Source organism: Erinaceus europaeus, chromosome 7 (assembly GCF_950295315.1).
Source record: "Erinaceus europaeus chromosome 7, mEriEur2.1, whole genome shotgun sequence".
NCBI classification, from domain to species: domain Eukaryota; kingdom Metazoa; phylum Chordata; class Mammalia; order Eulipotyphla; family Erinaceidae; genus Erinaceus; species Erinaceus europaeus.
This window is the reverse complement of record NC_080168.1, coordinates 813,105-835,857: the sequence shown is the minus strand read 5'-3', so window position 1 is coordinate 835,857 and position 22,753 is coordinate 813,105. Positions and strand designations below refer to the sequence as shown.

The window sequence follows — 22,753 nt, the reverse complement described above, 5'->3', positions numbered from 1 at the left end:
ACCCGGTGGCTCCAGCCCCCGAGGGGGACACTGGGTGAGGAGTGTGGGATGAATACTCCTCGGAGCACACCCCACGGCCGCGGAGAAGTGGGGCTCCGTGCCACCTGGGGCTAAACGGATGGACCCGGGGTGATGCTGCAGGATGGGAGAAGGGGTCAGTGCCAGGTGTTCACTTCACGATGCACGAGGACCCAGGTTCGAGCCTTCACACACCCTGCAGGGTGGGAAAGCTTCCGGAATGGCGAAGCCGGCTTGCAGATGTCTCTGTCTCTCTTATTTTCTACCTCCCCCTCCTTCCTGACTTCTGACAATCTCTATCCAATAATAGATAAAGATAATTTGGGCGGGGGGCGGGTAGATAGTATCAAGGTTCTGCAAAGAGACTCGTGACTGAGGCTCCAAAGTCGCAGGTTTAATCCCCCACACCACCATAAGCCAGAGCTGAGCAGTGGTCTGGTAAAAAAAAAAAAGCAAACACTGGGAGTATGGACCGACCAGTCAACGCCCATGTTCAGCGGGGAAGCAATTACAGAAGCCAGACCTTCTACCTTCTGCAACCCTCAACGACCCTGGGTCCGTGCTCCCAGAGGGCTAGAGAATGGGAAAGCTACCATGGGAGGGGGTGGGTTATGGGAATTGGGTGGTGGGAATTGTGTGGAGTTGTACCCCTCCTACCTTATGTTTTTGTTCACTAATCCTTTCTTAAATAAAAAATTTTAAAAAAAGCAAACAAATAAATAAAGATAATTTTAAAGAGGGGCAGGAGAGAGAGAGAGAGAGGGGAGAGGTAGTTGGTGCCGAGGAACCTTGATAAAGGAGCACACACACCCTGCAGATGTCAGTAGGTGGGGCCTGCCTGGTGTCATTGGGGCAGGGAGGGGGCATCTCTAGTGACGGCACTGGGACTCTGGCTGGGGACACACGCCCATGTGAGCCGGGCCCCTGAGACCTAAGACTGACCCGCATGCGCTGTACCAACTGGAAGGCAACCCCGCCCGGCAATAAAAGCAGCCTGAGCCGTGTGTGCAGATGGGCCCCCCCAGCCCACCTCTGTCACAGGCTGGTCCCTGCCCCCCTCCCCGTCCCCAGCCACAGATGCCCCAGAGGAGCCCCCCCCCCCCCGCGCTGTTCTGTCTGAGCTGAGGGGTTCAGGTGGGCAACTCCTTGCTGGCCTGTGGACCTGGTCACCCCGTCCTTAGTGGTGACGACAGGAGTCTCCTGGTGCTGGCGGGCGTGTCCTTGTCATTACTGGGGCCTTTCTGTGTCCCCTCTGCTGTGCCCCTGCCGCTCTGTATCTTATTCAAGCTCCAGCACCTTTTCTGGTCTCTTGAGGAGACAGGACCCCCCCCCACCCCTAGCGACTTGGGACCCAGCATGTGAGATCTGGGGGCCACCCCTCAGCTGGACTGCTTCTGACAGCCCATCCCCTATCTTCTCATTACTATTATTACTATTTCTTCTCCTCCTTTTTAAAGTCTCCCTTTCTTGTTTTTATTATCTTTTTAAAAATTTTATTTATTTATTCCCTTTTGTTGCCCTTGTTGTTTTATTGCTGTAGTTACTATTGTTGTCGTTGTTGTTGGATAGGACAGAGAGACATGGAGAGAGGAGGGGAAGACAGAGAGGGGGAGAGAAAGACAGACACCTGCAGACCTGCTTCACCGCCTGTGAAGTGACTCCCCTGCAGGTGGGGAGCCGGGGGCTCGAACCGGGATCCTTATGCCGGTCCTTGTGCTTTGTGCCACTTGCGCTTTGTTTTTATTGTCTTTATTTACTGGATAGAGACAGCCAGAAACTGAGAGGGAAGGGGGAGATAGAGAGGGGGAGAGAGAGACACCTGCAACCCTGCTCCACCACTTGCAAAACTTTTCCTCCTGCATATGGGGGCCAAGGGCTTGAACCCAGGTCCTTGATGTTGTAGCATGTGCCCAACCAGGTATACCCACCACCCGGCCCCTTTGTTTAACTTTTTTGTTTAATATTTATTTATTCCCTTTTGCTGCCCTTGTTTTATTGTTGTAGTTACATTATTACTGTTGTTGTTGTCGTTGTTAGATAGGACAGAGAGAAATGAAGAGGGGGGGAGAGAAAGACAGACACCTGCAGACCTGCTTCACTGCCCGTGAAGCGACTCCCCTGCAGGTGGGGAGCTGGGGGCTCAAACCGGGATCCTTACATCGGTCCTTGCGCTTTGTGCCACCTGCGCTTAACCTGCTGCGCTACTGCCCGACTCCCAGTTTAACTTGTTTAATTTCGTTTTATTTCCCTATTCTGGATAGAGAGAGAAGTTGGGAGGGAGAGAGGCAAGTTGGGAGGGAGAGAGGCACCCGCAGCCCTGCTCACCGCCTGTGAAGCTTCCCCCTGCAGGTGGGGGGCAGGAGGCTCGAACCTGGGTCCTCGTGCGCTGTAACAGCTGTGCTCAACTGGGTTCACCCCTGCCCGGCCCCTCATGTTATTTTATTTATTTATTCATTTTGCCCCCAGGGTTGCCTTGTGATGAATCTGCCGTATTTTTCTTTCAGACATTTTTAAGGCTTCAATTATTTTATTGGGTAGGACAGAGGGATGGAGAGAGAGAGGGAGAGAGACAGACACCTGCAGCCCTGCTCCACCACTCCTGAAGCTTCCCCGCTGCAGGAGGGGACCAGGGCTTGAACCTGAGTCCTTGTGCCTGGGAATGTGTGTGCACTTAACCAGGTGCACCACAGCCTGGCCTTTAAAACATTTTTCTTTTTCCTTTTTTTGCATCCAGGGTTATCGCTGGGGCTTGGTGCCTGCACTACAAATCCACTGCTCCTGGAGGCTATATCTTCCATTTTATTGTTGTTGTTGTGGGATAGGACAGAGAGAAATGGAGAGAGGAGGGGAAGACAGAGAGGGGGAGAGAAAGACAGACACCTGCAGACCTGCTTCACCGCCTGTGAAGTGACTCCCCTGCAGGTGGGGAGCCGGGGGCTTGAACCCGGATCTTTATGCTGGTCCTTGCGCTTTGCGCCACCTGCGCTTAACTCGCTGTGCTACCACCTGGCCCCCTTAAAACAATTTTTAAATAAGAAAATATTCCCTTTTAAATATAATTTATTTCTTTATTGAATAGAGAGACATGGGAAGAGAGAGGGTAGAGAGAGAGAGAGAGAGACGTCAGCCCTGCTCCCTCACTTGTAAAACCTCCCCCCTGCAGGGGGCTTGAACCCGGGTCCTTGGACACGGTGATGTGTGCTCAGCCAGGTGCGCCCCAGCCAGTCCCCGTCCTCTGCTCTGACCCGTCAGGCACCTGTGCCCAAGTGCTATGGGCTTGTCTGGGATTCCTGCCTCTTGCCCTACAGGATCTCGGATCAGCAGAGAGAGTGCTGTCTGGTACACCTGCGCCGGGTGGCGGCTCAGTGGGGAGAGCTCACACCTCCCCAGGCACCTGGGTTCCGGCCTGAGCGCCGTGGGTGGCACGGGGTCGCTGCAGGGATGGTGGAACCCTGCCGTGGTGTCTCTCTGGCCCTCCGTCAGGCCCTCTCCTCTCAAAAATGGCTCAAGGGAGCCAGGCCGTGGTGCATCTGATTACGTGCACACACTACAGTGAGCAAGGACCCAGGTTCAAGCCCCTGGTCCCCACCTGCAGGAGGGAAGCTTCGGGAGTGGTGAAGCAGGCCTGCAGGTGTCTGTCTCTGTCTCTGTATCTCTCCCCCTTCTCATTGTTCTGTCTCTATCCAATAATAAATAAAACACCAAAAAAAAAAAAATGGCTGGAGCAGCAGAGCAGGCCCTGACTGGGCGACTGGGTGACCCCCACATGTGTGACCAGCCAGGGCTCCACAGTTTCCTGTCCCCACATCCTGGGAGCCTGTGCACGTCCCACACTGGCTGTCTCCAAGGACCTGCCCTCCCCTCGTCCTGAGTGAGGCTGGGGGCAGGTGGTTGGTGGTCCTCTGCCATCCGCCTCCCTTGTCCTTCCGAGAGCCCTTCACTGCCCTTCACTGTCCTCTCCTGGGTGGGGGGCTGTCGTCCCTGCCACCTTTGCCTGGTACCTGGGGAGGGGCCAGCAGGCTTATTGACCACTTGACCAGCCAGCTCCTGGGAACAGAGGTGACTCCAGCCTCTCGGGCCTGTGGTGTCTCTCCCTCTCCGTCTCTGTCAGCCTCTCTCTCTCTCTCTCTCTCTCTCTCTCTGGGAGAAAAGGTCACCCTGGGACTCCGGCCCTGAGGACGTCCATCAGTACCTGGGGAGCCACCGTCACAAGAAGCCACAGGAGCCCCCGCTCCGCTCTGCCGAGCTCATGCCGGAGGAGCGTGAGGCAGGTCCCCAGACGGCAGGACACTTGTCTGTGGTCCCCAGAGGCCAGCGCAGGGGACCAGCACGCGGGCGACATCCCTCAGGTGGGAGAGGCCCCGCCGAGGTCCCGGGCTCAGGCAGCGACAGGCATGGCCCCTGGGGGCCTGGGCAGAGGCCCAGGGCGGCCACACCCCCAAGATGCCCGAGACAAAGAGAAAGTCCGTTTACGAGGCAATAAAGGAGATACAGGGCCGGGCAGGGGCGCACACAGTACTAAGCGCACACAGTACTAAGCGCACACAGTACTAAGCGCAAGGACCCGCACAGGATCGGGGTTCGAGCTCCCCATCTGCAGGGGGGGTGATTCACAGGTGGTGAAGCAGGGCTGCAGGTGTCTGTCTCTCTGTCTCTCGCTCTATCTCCCCCTCCTCTCAACTTCTCTCTGTTCTATCCAATAAAACGGAAAAAATGGCCACTAGGAGAAGTGAATTCCTAGTGCTGGCACAGAGCCCCAGCGATAACCCCGGACGAGGGAAAAACAAAGAAAGATGAAATAAAGTGAAGCAGACAGGCCCCTCATCACAGCTGCCAACGAGGGCGGGGCAGCTCGGCACACACAGGACTGGTGTCTGCAAGGTGACAACTGTGGGTGGGGGGCACAGACCCCGACGGTCAGAGGGTGGGGTAGCCAAGTCCCTGGGGGATGGGCCAAGTGGGGGGACGAGGCTGCCAACGTCTCTGCTGTGAATAAGCCTTGAGCAGGTCTCCACGCCCGGGATGCAGCCTGGATGAGACCAGAGGCCCTGAGAAGGGCACCCCTTGTCCCTTGTCCCTCCCCCCATGGTGTCCATGGGATCAGGGGGTGCTGCCACGGGGCCCGTGTGGGGACACACACACGTTCCTTCTGAGGCCACTGGGCACCTTGCATATGGTCACTGGGGGGGCCGCAGCTTCACGACAGCGGGGTTCAGACGATGCGGGGCCACATGGGGTGACCACACACTGCTGGCTCCCACCAGCCCGGTTGGACACTGGGTGGACACAGACCACAGTGTGGAGGGACAGTGTCCTGAGATGCAGGATGGTAGTGACATGGTTTGGGTGGGGGCTTCCTCCAGCCTGTGGGACTTGGGCCACTAGCCACGGCCTACACCGTGGGGTGGGCTGGGGTGGGGTGGGAGGTCCCCGAGTCCCCAGACGCCCTTCTAGGCCACCCCCTCACTCCAGCCTCTCTCCTTGCTCTGCCCGCAGGTCCTGCCCTGAAGCCCCCGGTCCTCGGGGACCCAGACCCGCAGCACACCCGCCCGGCCCCCCCCACACCCCCCCTGACCTGTGGGGACCCCCGTTCCCGCGGAGCCCCTCGCGGAGGCCAGGAGCGGCGCCATGAGCTCCCCAAGCCACCCAGGTAAGGGGGGACGGGCCTCTGGGTGCATGCACGCCGGCTGGTGGCGGCCGCTGGGAGCTCCGGCGGGGTGGAGAGAGTTGTTGGAGCCTCAAGTCTGGCCAGCCAGGACCTATGGGAAGGTTCCAGAACCCAGGCCTCAGATCCCATGTAGATGGGCTGGGGGACACCCCTGCCTGGAGCTGGGTGGCCGTGGGCGGCCGCGTCTCCGTGGGGTGGGGGTGTGCTTCCTTGAGTGGGTGGGGGCAACAGGCAGCCAGCACATGGCCCTCAGACCACACGCTGCTGACCCGATCGTGCCTTGGGCATCCGTGGGTGTGGCTCTCTCTGTCCTCTGTGAGGGGCAGGGGCCGTGCTCAGTGTCCCCCCCGCCCGGCCCTGCCTGTGCCCGCCGCGCTGGCCTGGGTTCAACAGCTCCTGCTCCTGGCGGCTCTGACGTCAAGGTCCTCAACTGCCGGCGTTTATGGCCCCGGGTGCATCTGGGGGAGCGAGGGTGCGGCCTGCTCAGGGCGAGCAACAGCCGGCCCCTGCCCCCCTGCCCCGCTGCCCCCCTGCCCCCCTTGTCCCCTCCCAGGCCAAGCTTAGGCCTGCGTCAACCTGGGGGGAGGCGCCCAGGACTGAGAGCCATCACCAGCCTGGCGTTTCCAGAAGCTTCCTTCTGGCTCCTGGGTGACCCCCCTACTTCATCCTCCAATTCAGAGACACAGAGCCCTGGGGGAGCAAGCATGGCACCCGAGCTGCCCCTGTGCATGGCGTGGCTCTCACAGGTGGCGCCAGGACTGGCACGGAGCTAAGATAGCTCCCCCGGCCAGGCCCCGCTGCCTGGAGAAGGTTTGCTGCTGCCCCTCTGCCTCTCTGCCTCTCTGCCTCTCTGTCTCTCCATCCCCAGCAGGGGCACTGTAACAGGAGAGAGTGTCTGGGCCAGAGGGGAGCCCCCTGCTTCTCAGCATGCCCCATTGCTGTCCAGGGCCCACTCCCTTCACCAGCTTCTGCCAACTTCTGCACCCTGTCTACACCTGACCTGGGGTGCAGGTTCCCAGCACCCAGCAGCGCCAGGGCCCCAGATCCTGGGGTGGGCTTGATGGAGGGGCCAGGCTGAGTTGGGGGCTCAGCCTCCACCCCACGCTGCTCATGCTGCCCTCGAGGGCTGAGAGCGGAGACCACAGGGTCATCTCTGAGGAAGCAGGGTCTCCTCCACTCTCCTTCTCACTGACCTCACCTGGGTCTCCAGAGAGACAGACAGACAGTCAGAGTCAGACAGAGTCAGGGCCCGAGGCCTGGGCTCAGCCTGCACCAGGGCCAGGAACAAGGGGCCGTGGTGGCTCCTCTCCCGTCACACAGTCTCTGGACTCCTACGTGCCAGTGGCTGGAGAGCCGAGTTCCAGACGCTTCAGGGTGTGTGTGTGTGAGTGTGTGTGTGAGTGTGTGTGTGTGTGTGTGTGTGTGTGTGGTTGAGTGTGTGAGTGTGAGTGTGTGTGGTTGAGTGTGTGAGTGTGTGTGTGTGGTTGAGTGTGTGAGTGTGTGAGTGTTGTTGAGTGTGTGAGTGTGTGAGTGAGTGTGTGTGAATGTGTGTGAGTGTGTGAGTGTGTGTGTGTGAGTGTGTGTGTGTGAGGGTGTGAGAGTGTGAGTGTGTGTGTCTGAGTATGAGTGTGTGTTAGTGAGTGTGTGAATGTGTGTTAGTGTGTGTGTTAGTATGTGAGTGTGTGTGAATGTGTGTGTGTTAGTGTGTGTTTGTTAGTGTGAGTGTGTGTGTTAGTGTGAGTGTGTGTGTTAGTGTGAGTGTGTGTGTCTGAGTGTGTGTTTAAAAAAGCTCCTGTGTGGTGCCAGGGCTTCCCTGCGGGAGATACCCTCACTAAAAAGCTAATCTGGGCCCTGCCCACCCTCCATGGGGCTCCTGGGTGCTGTGCAGGGTGCTGAGAGAGGAGACACCCCACAGCCCTGCCCACCCTCCATGGGCTCCCTGGGTGCTGTGCAGGGTGCTGAGAGAGGAGACACCCCACAGCCCTGCCCACCCTCCATGGGCTCCCTGGGTGCTGTGCCTGGTGCTGAGAGAGGAGACACCCCACAGCCCTGCCCACCCTCCATGGGCTCCCTGGGTGCTGTGCAGGGTGCTGAGAGAGGAGACACCCCACAGCCCTGCCCACCCTCCATGGGCTCCCTAGGTGCTGTGCAGGGTGCTGAGAGAGGAGACACCCCACAGCCCTGCCCACCCTCCATGGGCTCCCTGGATGCTGTGCAGGGTGCTGAGAGAGGAGAGACCCCACAGCCCTGCCCACCCTCCATGGGCTCCCTGGGTGCTGTGCCTGGTGCTGAGAGAGGAGAGACCCCACAGCCCTGCCCACCCTCCATGGGCTCCCTGGGTGCTGTGCAGGGTGCTGAGAGAGGAGAGACCCCACAGTCCTGCCCACCCTCCATGGGCTCCCTGGGTGCTGTGCCTGGTGCTGAGAGAGGAGACACCCCACAGCCCTGCCCACCCTCCATGGGCTCCCTGGGTGCTGTGCAGGGTGCTGACAGAGGAGAGACCCCACAGCTTGGGATTCCCCCCCTCGGCTGGGGTCCCACCTCCTCAGCTTAGCGCCCCCCCCTCGGCTAGCGTCCCCGCAGGCTCCTGCTCTCTGTCCTTGCTGTCCCCAGAGCCTACATGCCCCACCCTCACGGGGGACTCCTTGCACTTGGGGTTCTGGATGCTCTGCGTTTCCTCTCCCTGTGGCCTTTCAGGGGGAGCAGGGAGCAGACAGGGGTCTTGGCTGAGCCTGCCCCCCCATCCCATGTGGGTCACCCCCTGGGGTCTTGCTCACTTCAGAGCAAATGTGGCTGAGCTGTGAAACGTGGGTTCTGGAAGCTGGCAACCCCCTGCGCCCAGACTTCCTGATCAGAGACCTTGGTGGCAGGATGATCTGACTTCATTCTTTCCAGAACCTTCTTAGAGATCATGGCTGACCCACTGCCCTTGGCTGAGTAGAGGCCTGTCCCCTCAGGGTCTTCACCCTCTTCCCCACAGTGGGCGACTCCCCCCGCCACATGCCCTCCACCGGCAGGGACCCCGTGCTGAGGAGGCCAGTGTCTCTCTGGGGGTGCCCATCCAGCACCCGCTCTGTACCAGGGGCCAGTTTGGGGTTTTCTGAGCCATGGGTCCTGCTGTATTCAGCAGTGTGAGGACAGGGTGTCCCTGGGAGGCTTCTGCCCCCTGCCCCTAGCTGTGGTGGCCCCTGACAGCGGGAAGCCCTGGGGGAGGTTTGCGGCCCTGCCCGGGGCCCAGGAGCTAGAGCTGGGTGCCAGTGGCCATGGGTGAGGCCCCTGAGCGGCCCCTCCCCACCCGGGAATCTGGAACCTTCTGTGGCCCAGCGCTTCTGGGAGACTCGGACCATGTGTCCCCAAGGCCGGGAGGCTCAGTACTGGGCTCAGGCCTGGGCTTGTTCCCTGGCTACAGGGAGGGAGCCAGGTGCCTGCCGAGCTGGAGGCCTGGCGCCTGCAAGTCCGGTGCTCTGCCGCTGCACCTCTGCTTCCCTCCCGCCTGGGCCTGGGTGGTGAGCGCCCACAGTCCCTCAAAAGCCCTGCTGGCCTCCCACCCTGGGAGCAGGGCTCTCTGAGCCCCCATCCCCTCCCCCTCAGCGGGCACCAGGCCTCAGCCCCTGAGTATGAAAAGCATTCCTGCAGCCACTAATCCCGCCCTCCCTCCCGCTGCTCCTGCGTCAGCAGCCCTCAGCCAGACGCAGGCGCCCGGCACAAAGCCCGCCTCAGAGCCACCACAGATGGGGCTGACTGGCCTGAACATTCCTGCCTGGCTGCCATCCCCGGCTGGCTGCCCCCTCCCCCACCCCCACCCCCTCCCCTACCCCCGCCTGCGGCCTTCGGGGACACCCTCATCCTGGTGCCCAGGTGCTCCTGGGCCTGACCGCTCCTCCCGGGAGGCAGTGTGTGGTGCGCCTAGCCCGTGTGCTTGGGGGCAGCCACTGCTTTTCTGAGAGTGTGAAGGAGGGAGAGAGTGGGAGAGAGGGCCCACAGCCACCCTCCTCCCCCTGCAGCTCCAGATGCTGTCCAGGCTGCTCCCATGTGCTGCTGGGGCTCGAACCCTGGGCCTCACATGCATCAGGGCTGCCCCTGCCCTGGGCACCTTCCTGGGACAGTGGCAATGAGGCAGATAGCAAGGGACAGGGTGGGGCCTGGCGGGAGCCCACCTGGAGGCTGCCAGGTGCCATTCGTGAGGTGGGGGTCAGAGGGCAGGGCTCACAGGGCAGAGCTTAGGTGGCAGGGTCAGAGGACAGTTCAGAGAACAGGGTAGGAGAACAGGCTTCAAGTAGGGGTCAGAGGACAGGGTTCAGAGAGTAGGACTCAGAGGGCAGGGGTTAAAAGTCATGGCTTAGGGAGTCAGGCAGTAGCGCAGCGGGTTAAGAGCACATGGTGCAAAGGGCAAGGACCGGCCTAGGGATCCCGGTTCAAGCCCCCGGCTTCCCACCTGCAGGGGAGTCACTTCACAGGCGGTGAAGCAGGTCTGCAGGTGTCTGTCTTTCTCTCCCCTCTCTCTGTCTTCCCCTCCTCTCTCCATTTCTCTCTGTCCTATACAAAAACAATAAAAACTAATGTTAATAATAACATTAAAACAACAAGGGCAACAAAATACATAAATATTTTTTTAAAAAGTCATGGCTTAGAGGTCAGAGGACAGTTCAAAGAGCAGGACTACGGGGGCAAACTCAGGACAGAGGTTAGAGGTAATGACACAGGGGACAGGGCTCAGATGGTGGGAGGGTACCCCCCCAGGAGACCCCACTGGGCTGCAGGGCTGCAACCCCCTTCCCCGGCTCTCATCCCCAACCCCCCTGTCCCACTACTGCTCCTCGGCCAGGCCAGGGCTTTAACCACTGAGGCAGCTGTGCAGGCCTGGGGCCCTTGTCACCCATGTGACAAGGCATCTGGGCCACCAGCCATAATAAGAGCATCCTCCCAGGTGGCAGCCACTGTCCCAGGAGCCCACAAGGCACTGAGGTCCTCTTGCCCATCCTCTTTGCACGCAGTGGGCCTGGGTGAAGCTGACAGTAAGTTCTGGAACTCTTGTGGGACTTCCATTCTGCCTGACTCTCCTGTGTCCTGTGCACGGCCAGTGGGCCAGGCCACACTTGGTGCTGTGAGCCTGGCTGAGTAAGTGACAATGGGGACAGCTGGTGGGGACAGTGCACACAAGGCTTCACCACTACCATGGGGCTGTCACCCCCAGGACACGAAGGAGCCACCCAGAGAATGAGAGAGCCTGGAGTAGGGAGGATGACGGGGCCCGGGACCAGGCCTTGAGAATGAGGGGGCCCAGGCCCTGAGAATGAGGGGGCCCAGGCCCTGAGAATAAGGGACCCAGGCCCTGAGAATGAGGGACCCAGGCCCTGAGAATGAGGGGGCCCAGGCCCTGAGAATGAGGGGGCCCAGGCCCTGAGAATGAGGGACCCAGGCCCTGAGAATAAGGGACCCAGGCCCTGAGAATGAGGGACCCAGGCCCTGAGAATAAGGGACCCAGGCCCTGAGAATAAGGGACCCAGGCCCTGAGAATGAGGGACCCAGGCCCTGAGAATAAGGGACCCAGGCCCTGAGAATGAGGGACCCAGACCCTGAGAATAAGGGACCCAGGCCCTGAGAATGAGGGACCCAGGCCCTGAGAATGAGGGACCCAGGCCCTGAGAATGAGGGACCCAGCCCCTGAGAATGAGGGACCCAGCCCCTGAGAATGAGGGACCCAGCCCCTGAGAATGAGGAATGAGGGGACCCAGGCCCTGAGAATGAGGGGGCTGTATATTCACTTTTTGAGGAAGCAGTGAGCCCTCTGAGAAAGAGAGGACACACCCTTCCATGCTCAGGTTCTGGGCTTGAGTCCCCGGCACCCCATGGAAACACTGCACGGGGATGATTCAAGTGGTGGAGCTGCAGTGTCTCTCCTCTCATTCTCTGTGTCTCACCTTCTGGGAAAGGAAAGAAGTAAAGGGCCCTACAGACCCTCCCCCGGGGTGGGGGTCCAGCCTCCTGCTGCAGCCTGAGTGTGAGCCCCCCCCCCCCAGCACCTGTGCTGACCCCTGTCTAGCGTTTGCAGCCAGTCTGTGCTCAGGAAGCCAGCTGGAGGGCGCTTCCGTGGTCCTGAGTGTGGCCAGCTCTCTGTGGAGCCCCTCCCCGGGGACTTTGCTGGATACCTGTCCTGAGTTCCAGCAGCTGCCACCCAGCATGTTCCTCGCTGCAGGGGACAAGGTGACAGGACATGTGTCCTTTCCACATGCTGTGACCTACTTGACCAGGGGTATGGAGGACCACGGGGGACAGCCCACCACAGAGCACGGCCACGGGACCACGGGGTGGGGACAGCCCACCACAGAGCACGGCCACGGGACCACGGGGTGGGGACAGCCCACCACAGAACATGGCCACGGGACCACGTGGTGGGGACAGCCCACCACAGAGCATGGCCACGGGACCACGGGGTGGGGACAGCCCACCACAGAGCACGGCCACGGGACCACGGGGTGGGGACAGCCCACCACAGAGCACGGCCACGGGACCACGGGGTGGGGATTCACCTGCCGCTTCACTGAGCAGAGCACAAGCTGGGGTTCAGTCCCTCCCCCTTCTTGTCCAGCCTGCCTCCATCAGGAGCCCTTGCCCAGTGCTCTCCCCAGCACCCCAGCAGCCAGGAACAAGGGCAAGGCCCCCTCTCACCTGCACAGCCTATCACCTGGGGTGGGGGCAGCTCGAGTCCCTCCAGCTCCCCGAGGGCCCCCCCTCCAGGTGTCACAGTGACATCTGCATGACAGCAGGTGGCCTGCTGGCTCGGGCTCCAGGACGGCTATTTTTAGGCTATTTTTAGACACACGACTGTTCCAGAAGCTTTGTTTACTCGGCGCAGGGGCGGAGGGTAACTCACGCTTGCAGGAGCCAGGGCCTCTCGCAGTACAGGGTCACTACCCAGGCCACCTCGCCCTTCAGTGAGAAGTGGGGGGGGGGGTGGGCAGAGGGGCGCCCCCCAGCGTTCTTCCTCACGGTGGTTGGCTGAGCTCCCGAGAGGGCAGTGCCAGCCTCCCGCAGGGACCAAGGGGCAGCTCTGGGGACACTTTGCCCCTATGTGCGTGCGCCTGGCCCTGGCTTCACACGGAAGCACCCAGGACAGCACCCAGGGGCCCTCCAGGGAGGGAGACTGCAGGAGCGGGGGAGTGAGCTGGCCTCTAACTGGAAGAGCCCCTTAGCTTTGTAAAAAGGCTTCATTTACCAGAGGGCTGGGTGGTGGTGCACCTGGTTCACCACACACTACAGTGCACAAGGACCCAGGTTCAAGCCCCCGGTCCCCACCTGCAGGGGGAAGCTTCACGAGCGGTGAAGCAGGGCTGCAGGGGTCTCTCTGTCTCTCCCTCTTTATCTCCCCCTCCTTTCTCAATTTCTCTCTGTTCTATGCAATAAAAAATGGGGGAAAATTGCCACCAGGAGCAGTGGATTCCTAGTGCCAGCCTTGAGCTCCAACAATAACCCTAGAGGCAAAAAAAGAAAAAAGAAAGAAAAGAAAAAGGGGGACCCATTAAAGGGCACAAGGACCCAGGTTCAAGCCCCCGGTCCCCACCTGCAGGGGAGAAGCTTCATGAGTGGTGAAGCAGGGCTGCAGGGGTCTGTCTCTGTCTCCCCTCCCCCCTCAATTTCTTTGTCCCTATACTAAAATATCTTAAAATATATTGTACCTATTTATTGGATAGATGCTGAGAAAAATTGAGTGCAGAAGGGCAGAGACCCCTGCAGCCCTGCTCCTGCTTGTGAAGCTCCCCACTTCCCTGCAGGTGGGGACCGGGGTCTCAAACCCAGGTCCTTGTGCCCAGGAGCATGTCTGCTCGGCCAGGTGCACTGCCACTGCTGCCTGGCCCGAGTTCTGCGCTGTCCCTGTCCCCACTGTCACTGCACCCTGCGAGTCCCCGCTGTTTCTCCTGCTGAGAACCGCACTCTTTGGGGCCTTGTCTCGAGCTATCCCTTTGGGGTGCTTCCCCCTGCCTCCACGTGCGTGTGCGTGTGCGTGCATGTGCGCGTGTGCACACGCACAGGGGGGCTTTCAGGGCCTCTGGGGGCGCCCGCCACCACACGGTGACCCAGGCCCTCGCCGTGCCTACCCACCCGGGCAGCCGTCACCTGCTCAGTCCTTGTCCTGCCCTGAGCTCTGCTGCACGGCCAGCATCTGTCCCTCTGGCCACACACTTCCTGCGTCTGGGGCTCCCCTCCAGGTTCACAGAGAAACTTCCGGGGGCCGGGCGGTGGTGCACCCGTTTAAACACACATAATATGGAGCACAAGGACCCGGGTTCAAGCCCCCGCTCCCCACCTGCAGGGGGGAAGCTTCACGAATGGTGAAGCAGGTGTCTCTCTGTGTCTCTATTTCCCCCTCCTCTCTCAATTTCTCTTTCACGTCCAATAAAATGGAAAAAAAATGCCCGCCAGGAGCAGTGAATTTGTGCCGGCACTGAGCCCCAGTGACAACCCTGGAGGCAAGAGAGATGGAGAGAGGAACATTCTGAGGAACATTCATTCACATGGACCAGGGACCTACATGCCCGTGCAGGGGTGGAAGCAGGAAGGCCACCCTTGGGTGTCACCGGCCGTCTTCACTGGGGCTCTGCTTGCCCGCTGTCACCGTGCTCCCGTCCTGTGCATCTGACAGTCCCTCGGGGCGCTGGAGGGCACTGGGGGCCTGGGTGCTGGGCTCTGGAGGTGGGCACTGGTTCCTTGGTGCTGGGTGCTGGGCTCTGGGTCTGGAGGTGGGCACTGGGCCTGAAGTGGGTCTGGGTGCTGGGCTCTGGGTCTGAGGTGGGCACTGGGCCTGAAGTGGGTGCTGTGTGATGTTCTCTGGGTCTGGAGGTGGGCACTGGGCCTGAAGTGGGTGCTGGGTGCTGGGCTCTGGGCCTGGAGGTGGGCACTGGGCCTGAAGTGGGTGCTGTGTGCTGGGCTCTGGGTCTGGAGGTGGGCACTGGGCCTGAAGTGGGACTGGGTGCTGGGCTCTGGGCCTGGAGGTGGGCACTGGGCCTGAAGTGGGTCTGGGTGCTGGGCTCTGGGCCTGGAGGTGGGCTCCCTGCCATTGTCAGTGTCCCGTCTGGAAGGACAAGGACGGGGCCCATGTGGTGGGTCAGGGTCCTTCTTCTGTCACTTGGGGTGGGGGTGAGGACCCGTGTCGTGGACACAGAACCCAGAGGAAAGGGCTTCACCTGGGGAATTTTGAGAGTCCCCGCTGCCCTCTCTGCCAGCCGCATCTCTCCCTGCTCTCCCACCTGCTGTCCTCTCAGTCCCTGTAGGGCTGGCTGGCCCTGTGCTCCATCCCTCTCAGGTTACAGGCCCCCGGGGCAGGGGGGCAGAGAGAGCCCTGCGGCCCCTTCAGGCCTGGTGTGGACACCGCTGGCCCTAGAGGAGTGAGCTCCGGTGTTCTGGTCCTCGAGATTGTAGGTGAGGAGGCTAGCCGGGGCATGGCTGTGCCCGGCCCGGGGGGCTTCTGTGCTGAATGTCCATCTGTCTATCTGTGTCTTCCTAATAGAGTCTGCTGGGGCAGGGGCATCCAGCGAGCGGGCCCACAGCAGGAGCACACAGCCCTGGGTTCGAATCCAGCTCTGCACCTCTGCCGGGGCCCCTTCCATGCTGGATCCCCCACCCTTCAGGTCCCCTGCTGCCTCGGGGACATGGCTGGTCATAGGGTCTGGCTCCCCGGGGCTCCTCCAGCCTCGCAGCCAGCTTCTGTCCTGGCGTCCCCTTGGGCAGTGGCTCTGGGGACCCAGGCCTGTGTCTCTGGTGTGTTTTCCCATGCTGACCTGAGCCCCTGTGGAGCTGCTGTCCCCGTCGTGGGGAGGTGAGCTGGGGTCTCCTGTGGTGACAGAGGGTCACAGGTGTGCGAAGATGGGAATGTTTGTGGGCTGTGCGTCAGAGAGCCCCAGTGAGCCCCCTCGCCTGCCTGTCCCCCCTCAAGCCCCAGCGTGTCAGGAGTCATCGTTCCTTGATGGCCACTGTGTGGACGGCTGGCCGCTGTTTCCCACTGTCGCCAGGTGCTTTCCCCCGAGAGGGTGTGGCAGGCGGGTCACGGTATCACCAGGCGCTGGCCTGTCACCCTTTGCCAGCGCTGACCTCGGCTGCCACCGCCCGCGTCCAGTGAGGCATACGGCCACCGGCTCCCGTGTCCTGGGTCTGCAGGCGCAGCCACACCCCTTAGGGAGAGGGATGTGTGGGGACGGGATCTGGGGCCTCAGACACATGCCCTGCGCTCTGCACGGACCCCCGCACCCCGGGGGAGGGCACCGTCCCGGAGGAGGGCTGGCACCAGGGGACCGCGGGCAGCGGGGGCCTCCTCCTGTCGGGAGGACATGCTCCACAAGTCTCTGAGTGTCCCGGGCCCCTGGCCGTGTCCCTGAAGCTGGGGCCGAGAGTCCTTGTACCCTGGCGGGTGCCCGGCGACCCTGCCTGCACCCTGAGCAGCAAGCAGCAGGTCTCCTGTTAAAATCCATCGGCAAAGCGCAGAGAAGCTGCCTGTGTCCTGCTCTTCAGGGGCAGCCTCCACGCGCGGCTCTGCAGAGTGTCAGAGCAGAGAGCTCCCAGGCTGCTGTCCTCAGCCCGCCGTCTAATGAGTCTGCCGGCCACCCCACATCAGCCAGCTCCCTGAACCCGGCCAGACCGCCAGGGACACCGTCCAGGGGATGGTCCCAGGGCCTTGGGGTGCGCTGTCTGCTGTGGGAGAAGTCTATCGGGGGGAAGGGGCAGAAAAGACCAGAGCCGGGGCCAGGGGTCGCTCCTGCCCCAAGTCCTCCCCACAGGACAGAGGCGCTGGCCATGCAGGAGGGGAGCAGGCCAGGGCCACACACCAGGGCCACCCAGAGGGCATGCATGGGCAGGCTCGCCGCGTGCCCGTGGGCATCCGAGTGGCCTCGTGCCCTGAGCCACTGGCCCTCTGACCTGCCCGCCCGCCTCCGCCAGCTCGGTGACTGGGGACATAGTGACTTGCCGCTTCAGACACCTAGCAGCCAGCAGGCCCGGCAAACCTCTGGCAATACCACCACACACCCCTGGGTTCTGGGCCCAAGAAGGTCAGGGACTGAGTTCCTGCGACTGGTCGTCTGGAGCAGGACTGCGGGTGAGAGTCACAGGGCGCTGGAGGAAGAGCAGGTGTGTCCGGCCCCACAGGCCGGGCGGCACTGGGAGCGGGTGGGGCGTGTTGCCGGGAGGTGGTCGTCAGGGTCCCCACTGTCCCCAGTCACTGTTGGGCATCCCTTCCTGGGGCCCCAAATCCCTCCACCCCGGCACCTCTACCTCCATGCCCACGGCTCCCCATCACCCCTCCTACCTGCCACCCCCGGGTCCCCGCATCCCTGCAGCCCTGGCTCTGTGCACCCCATCACCCCAGGCCCCTGCACCTGCCTCCCCTTGCTCCCTGCCTCCCCCAGCAGCCCAGCTCCCTGCACCCCTGGCCCCCATCACCCCTACTTCCATATCACCCCTGGATCCCTGCCCCCTGCCCCTCCTATCACCCCTGCAGCCCTGCAGCCCAGGCCCCCATCGCCCTGGCTCCCTACACCACACACCCTGGCTTCCCGCTCCCCTGCAGCTGAGGTTGGGGGCAGCCCTAGAGGGCCTGTCAGCCGTCCCCTCGGCCCAGGCAGGTGTCTCCTTATGCCCAGGGCCCTGCCCCCAGCTGTGTGCCTCCCTCCCACAGGGGCTGTGTCAACAAGGCTATTTCCAGCCTGTCCCTGTCCCAGCTGCTGCGGCCTGTGCACTTGGCCGCATGGCCCGGCCAGCTCTGCCCGGCGGGGCCCGACCATCTCCCCGGCTGCCCGCCCGGGTTAAGGCCCTGCTTGGGGGGGCTCTCTGGGCCCCCTGATGGCCACCGTGGGATCACACCAGGGAAGCATTAGGCAGGGTCTCCATGCTGAAGGAAGGAAATGGCCCACCCCCAGGCCACCTTCCTGATGGTGAGGGGTGTGCCGACCGTCCATCCCCTTGCTGTGCCCACCCCAGCCTCCCCTCTGACGTCAGCACGACCCTCCACAGGGAAGCCCAAGGTGGGGTCTGGGAGTGGACCCACCCCACCCCACCCCCAGTTTAGCTGGTGTGGAAGTCCCTGGCGGAGGCCTCGAACGAGGCTTTGCATTTGATGTCACCGGGGTCTCATTCTGTGATGTCATCACTCAGGGCCAGTTTAAGAGAGAGAGGAAACGGCACTGGAGCTTCCCCCAGTGACATGGTATCCTCTGCAAGGTGCCAGTGCTCCTGCCAGGCTTCCTCCCGCTCTGTCCCCACTTCTGCCAGTGGGCCAGCTCTTCAGACCTGTCCCCACAGCCCCAAGGGCTGGACAGATGGACAGGAGTGACACTGCAGCCAAGCTTGGTGGGGGTGAGGGAGTTCTTTGCTTCTGGGACCAGAGAGTTGGGGTGGGGTCCCAGCTCTTCTTCAACTCTCCTGGGGGTGGCTGGGGCCTCTCGAGACTCAGACCTCAGACTTCCTTTCCTCTTGCCTTTCCTCTTGTTGGAGACGGTGCTTCTTTGTGCATTTACTTTCATTTTTTTGTTTGTGTATTTTTAATTTTTTTATATTTATTTATTTTCCCTTTTGTTGCCCTTGTTTTTTTATTATTTTGTAGTTATTATTGTTGTTGTTATTGTTGTTGTTGGATAGGACAAAGAGAAATGGAGAGAGGAGGGGAAGACAGAGAGGGGGAGAGAAAGACAGACACCTGCAGACCTGCTTCACTACCTGTGAAACGACTCCCCTGCAGGTGGGGAGCCGGGGGCTCGAACCGGGATCCTTACGCCAGTGCTTGCACTTCACACCACATGCACTTAACCTGCTGCACTACCACCCAACTCCTTAATTTCATTTTTAATGAGAGAAAGATGGAGATGGGGGGCAGGTGGTGGCACACCTGGTTGTCTCTCTATGTGTGTGTCTCTGTGTCTCTCTATGTATCTCTGTGTGTCTCTGTGTGTGTGTGTGTCCCCGTCCCCAGTGACTCAGCGGCCGCCCTGCCCTGGATGCTGTGAGTCACCCGCCTGCCCGGCCTTTGCGTCAATCAAACCACATGTGAAGTCAGCGGAGCCAGACCTGGCAGGCGTCCACAGGGACCAGGCCAGCTCAGCCTCCTTGGCCCCCGCTGCCTGTGGGCTGGCCACTGCGTCTCCTCCCCGGGGCTGGCGCTGGTGACAGCCTGGCCTCCCGCATTCTGTCCCCTGTCATCACCCCCCTCCGCTGCAGACTGGGGACATTGGAAGAGACCAGCCCACAGAGTCCTGTGAGGAAACAGCGGGGGCCAGGCTGGGCCACAGTCGGAGACCAGGACTGCTCCAGAAGGGAGGCCTCCCCACAAGCCCTGGGGAGCAGCCAGAGGGGGAGTCCCCAGGGCTGGGGGGCGGAAGTCACAGGGCTTTCTCAGTCCACTTCACCCAAGCCGGCAACCTGCCTCAGCAGGGGTGCAGCCTCCGGGGTGAAGGCAGAGCAGGGGTGCTGGCCGGGGCTCCCCTGAACGTTCACGGCCCTCAGAGCCAGGAATGACCCCCCAGTGGGTGCCTGAGGCCCCCTGCCCACCCTTCCTCACCCCATCTGTGGGGACACAGTCAGCCCCCGGGGCCTGAACCCCCCTCAGCTAGACGCTCACACTGACCGTCTCTCCTTCCTTGCCCTGTGCCTCGGGCTGGCAAGAGCCCCCGCGCTCTCCACATGAATCACCACGTCCCCAGTATGAGCCGCCTGTGCTCACTACGTGAATTGCCGTGTTCTCCACAGCCCTGGGGCCGGCCCCGCATGGTCAGTTCCCAGCAGACCCTGTGCCGTCTGTCCCCTTGGCTCCTGGGCTCTCCTGGGTTCACTGAGTGGGTGACAGCTCCCACGGGTCCCGGGCTCCGGGTAACTGAGAGGCTCGGGCTGGATCTCGGCGCCTGAGGGTGCTGGGGCTCAGGGCTCAGGGTTGGTCTCTCGTCCTGAGATAGTGGCCTTGTGCTGGATGTGGGGAGGCCGCGCCGGGACCCCTGCCTGCAGCCTGACGTCCTCACACGGGGCATTCGGGTCTGGTGCCCACAGGAGTTCCTTCCCATCCTGGGCCGCTTGGGGTGCCTATGCCTGTGAGGCCTGGCACACACACACACACACACACACACACACACACACATCCGCCGGCCGGCTGTCTTCAGGGAACCGTCACGGGTGGGGACAGAGCTGTGTCACTCACATGGCAGGCTAGCACTTGACCAGGTGGACCATCGACGCTTAGGACACAGCTGGTGATGTGGCTGGGGACAGGCTGTGGCTGTGGGGCCCCGGGGGTCCTTCCAGGGCCCGCACACCCCAGGGCCCAGAGCTGTGGCCAGTGACTTGCTTCTAGACCCTTCTGGGGGGAAGCGGAGAGAGGTGTGGGGCTGCTGAGTGGTGTGTCCTGGGCCTCCTGGAGGTCAGCAGCTCCCATGTCTTCCTCAGGGTCCGTGAGCGCTCCAGCCGCTCTGACTCCCAGACCTGTGGTTTCTCTCCTTCTTTGCTTTTAGTTGTTGTTGTTGCTTTCTGTTCTTCTTTTTTTTTTTTTTTAGTGATTTACAAACCTATGAGATAACTGGTCTGATCCCACACCGTTCCCCCACCAGAGCGTCCCCTCCACTGGAAGCTGAAGTGCTTCTCCCAAGGGCACAGATACGGGCTGACTCGTATTTCTAGAACTGTCTAGATTTGTATGTATTTTCTCTGCTCCTGCCTTCTCTTCCTTCCTCAGTCACACCTCCACCTGCGACTCCTTCCAAGCATCCTTCTTTTTTCCCTCTTCCCTCTCCGGGTCCTGATGGAGTCGGGGCTCAGAGCCCTCTGGTCATCTTCCCTTGATGTTTCTCCCCCTCTGGGAGCCTGGACCCAAATTCTTTATGGGGAGCAGAAGGTGGGAGTTGTGGCTTCTGTCATTGCTTCTCCGCTGGACATGGGTGCTGGCGGGTAGACCCACACCTACAGCCTGTGTCTGTCTCCCCACGGTGCTTCCTGCCTCTGGCTGGTACAGAGGTGCAGCCCCTCCCCGCCAGCCAACTGGCCTTTGGCCTTGCTGCTGGGACAGCGAGGCATTCTTGGGCTTCTCAGTGCTGAGCTGCGTCTGGCTGTCTGTCCCGGGTGCCTCCTCCTGCCCGTCCTCAGCAGTCCAGGTCACCGTGCCCCCGTCAGCTTTGCCATGTTCTGCCCTTGTTCTGTGGCCGTGTTCTCACGCACACATGCTCAGCTGTACTGGGTATGTCTTTTGTCTCTGTGGTTCATTTTGTCCAATACTTTAAAAAAGAATAGTCAGGGAGCTGAGCCCACACCCCCAGACCCGGCGCCCGTTCTGCACAGGCTTCATGCCTCCTGGTGCAGCCAGTGGCCTTTCGCTTTGCATGTCCGTGTGAGCAAGCTCACGTCGGTCCCCCCGCCTTGTGACGCCAGGGCACCAGTGTCTCCTGAGAACGTGGGTCAGCACTTCCCTGGCTGGCTTCCTGCAAGATCAGAATTAGGCCTTGACTGAAGGAAGTGATGGAAGTTTCTTGAAGCCGCCTGAGTCTGGGGCTGTCTTAGTGGGAAACCCCGAGTGGCAGGGTGTGTGCCTGGGCCCCACGTGAGGCGAGACAGGGCCCCTCCTAGTGAGCTACCCGCCCCCTGCCCCCGTGCATTGTGGTCACCGTGCAAGGAGTTGGCTGTTTGACTGGCTCTCCTGTGAGGTGGGGCAGTGAGCTGCCTCTGCACCTTGTAGCAGGCCTGCTCCCCCCGGCCGTGCTCCGAGAACTCGGCTTCACAGCCCCTCCGCGGGACTGGCTGGGGGCAGGAAGGGGAGTGCTGTGTGGGGACCTGCATCAGTCAGAGAGGAAGTTGCCCACTGAGTTAATGATTGAAGGGCTTATTAGAACGTCTGGTTTGTGATTTACCCCAAGGGTGATTTGTCCAAACAGATACTTGAGCGTTTTTCCGAGTTCACCCCACGGCGGATAAAGACTCTGAGGGATGTGGGGGTGTTCAGGTCGGCTGTTCCTCCTTCCTGCCTGTCTCCCAAAGTCTGTGGCAGGGGAGGGGGTGAACCAGGATTAATCTTAGGAGCTCAGATTCTTCTCATGTCTGCCTGTCAGATGGATACTTGTGAGTTGAGAGTGTTAGAAACAGAAGGCGTCCATCCATCATCCATACACTCATCTTCTACCCATCCACCCAACCAGGTGCCCAGCTGTCCACTCATCCATCTTTCCATCCACCTACTCTTCCACTCACTCACTCAGTCTACTGTCCACCCATCATCCATCCACCATCTTCCATCTTTTCACCCATCATCCATCCATCCACCCACCTGCCTTCCATCCACCTACTCATCCACTCACTCACTCATCTACCATCCATCCATTCACCCACCCACCCACCCACCATCTACCATCAATCCATCCATCATTCTCATTCATCATCTGTCATTCATCCAACCATCCATCATCCATCCATCATCCAACCATCCACCCATCATCCATCATCCATCATCCAACCATCATCCATCATCCAACCATCCACCCATCATCCATCATCCAACCATCCACCCATCATCCATCATCCATCATCCAACCATCATCCATCATCCAACCATCAACCATCATCCAACCATCCATCATCCATCCATCATCCAACCATCCACCCATCATCCATCATCCATCCATCAACCATCCATCCATCATCCATCATCCAACCATCATCCATCATCCATCCATCCATCCATCCATCCATCCAACCATCCATTATCCATCCATCATCCATCCATCCATCCAATCATCCATTATCCATCCATCCAACCATCCACCTGCCTACTCCATCCACCTACTCATCCACTCATTCACTCATCTACCATCTTCCTTTCATTGATCTACTACCCATCATCCATTGACCCATCAACCAGCCATCATCCACCTACTCATTCTCCGTCTATCCATCCACCCATCCAATCATCCAACTAGCCACCATCCAGCCATCATCCATCCATCTCTCCACCATCCATCCATCCATCCACCTGTCCTCCAGCCATCCATCATCACTCACTCACTCACTCATTTTCCATCCATCTACCTTTCTATCCCTTCTTCCTTCACTCTCTCC

At 60.7% G+C, this 22,753-nt stretch overlaps 2 protein-coding genes across 5 annotated transcripts in view; one reads left to right on the top strand and one right to left on the bottom strand.

The window, feature by feature from the left end:
• Positions 1–22,753, bottom strand: part of ASB1 (ankyrin repeat and SOCS box containing 1) — a 491,590-nt gene that overhangs the window by 297,465 nt on the left and 171,372 nt on the right. The gene's annotated exons all lie outside the window — the stretch shown is intronic.
• The window catches only part of HDAC4 (histone deacetylase 4), an 82,059-nt gene that overhangs the window by 16,085 nt on the left and 43,221 nt on the right, over positions 1–22,753 (top strand). For all 4 annotated transcript variants that reach the window (XR_009550592.1, XM_060193565.1, XM_060193567.1 and 1 more), the window contains exon 2: positions 5,515–5,668. Coding sequence is in view for 3 of the 4 variants with exons in the window: in XM_060193565.1 (XP_060049548.1) it covers positions 5,647–5,668 (22 nt within the window). In the remaining variant the exon portion in view is untranslated. The remainder of the gene's footprint in view (positions 1–5,514; positions 5,669–22,753) is intronic.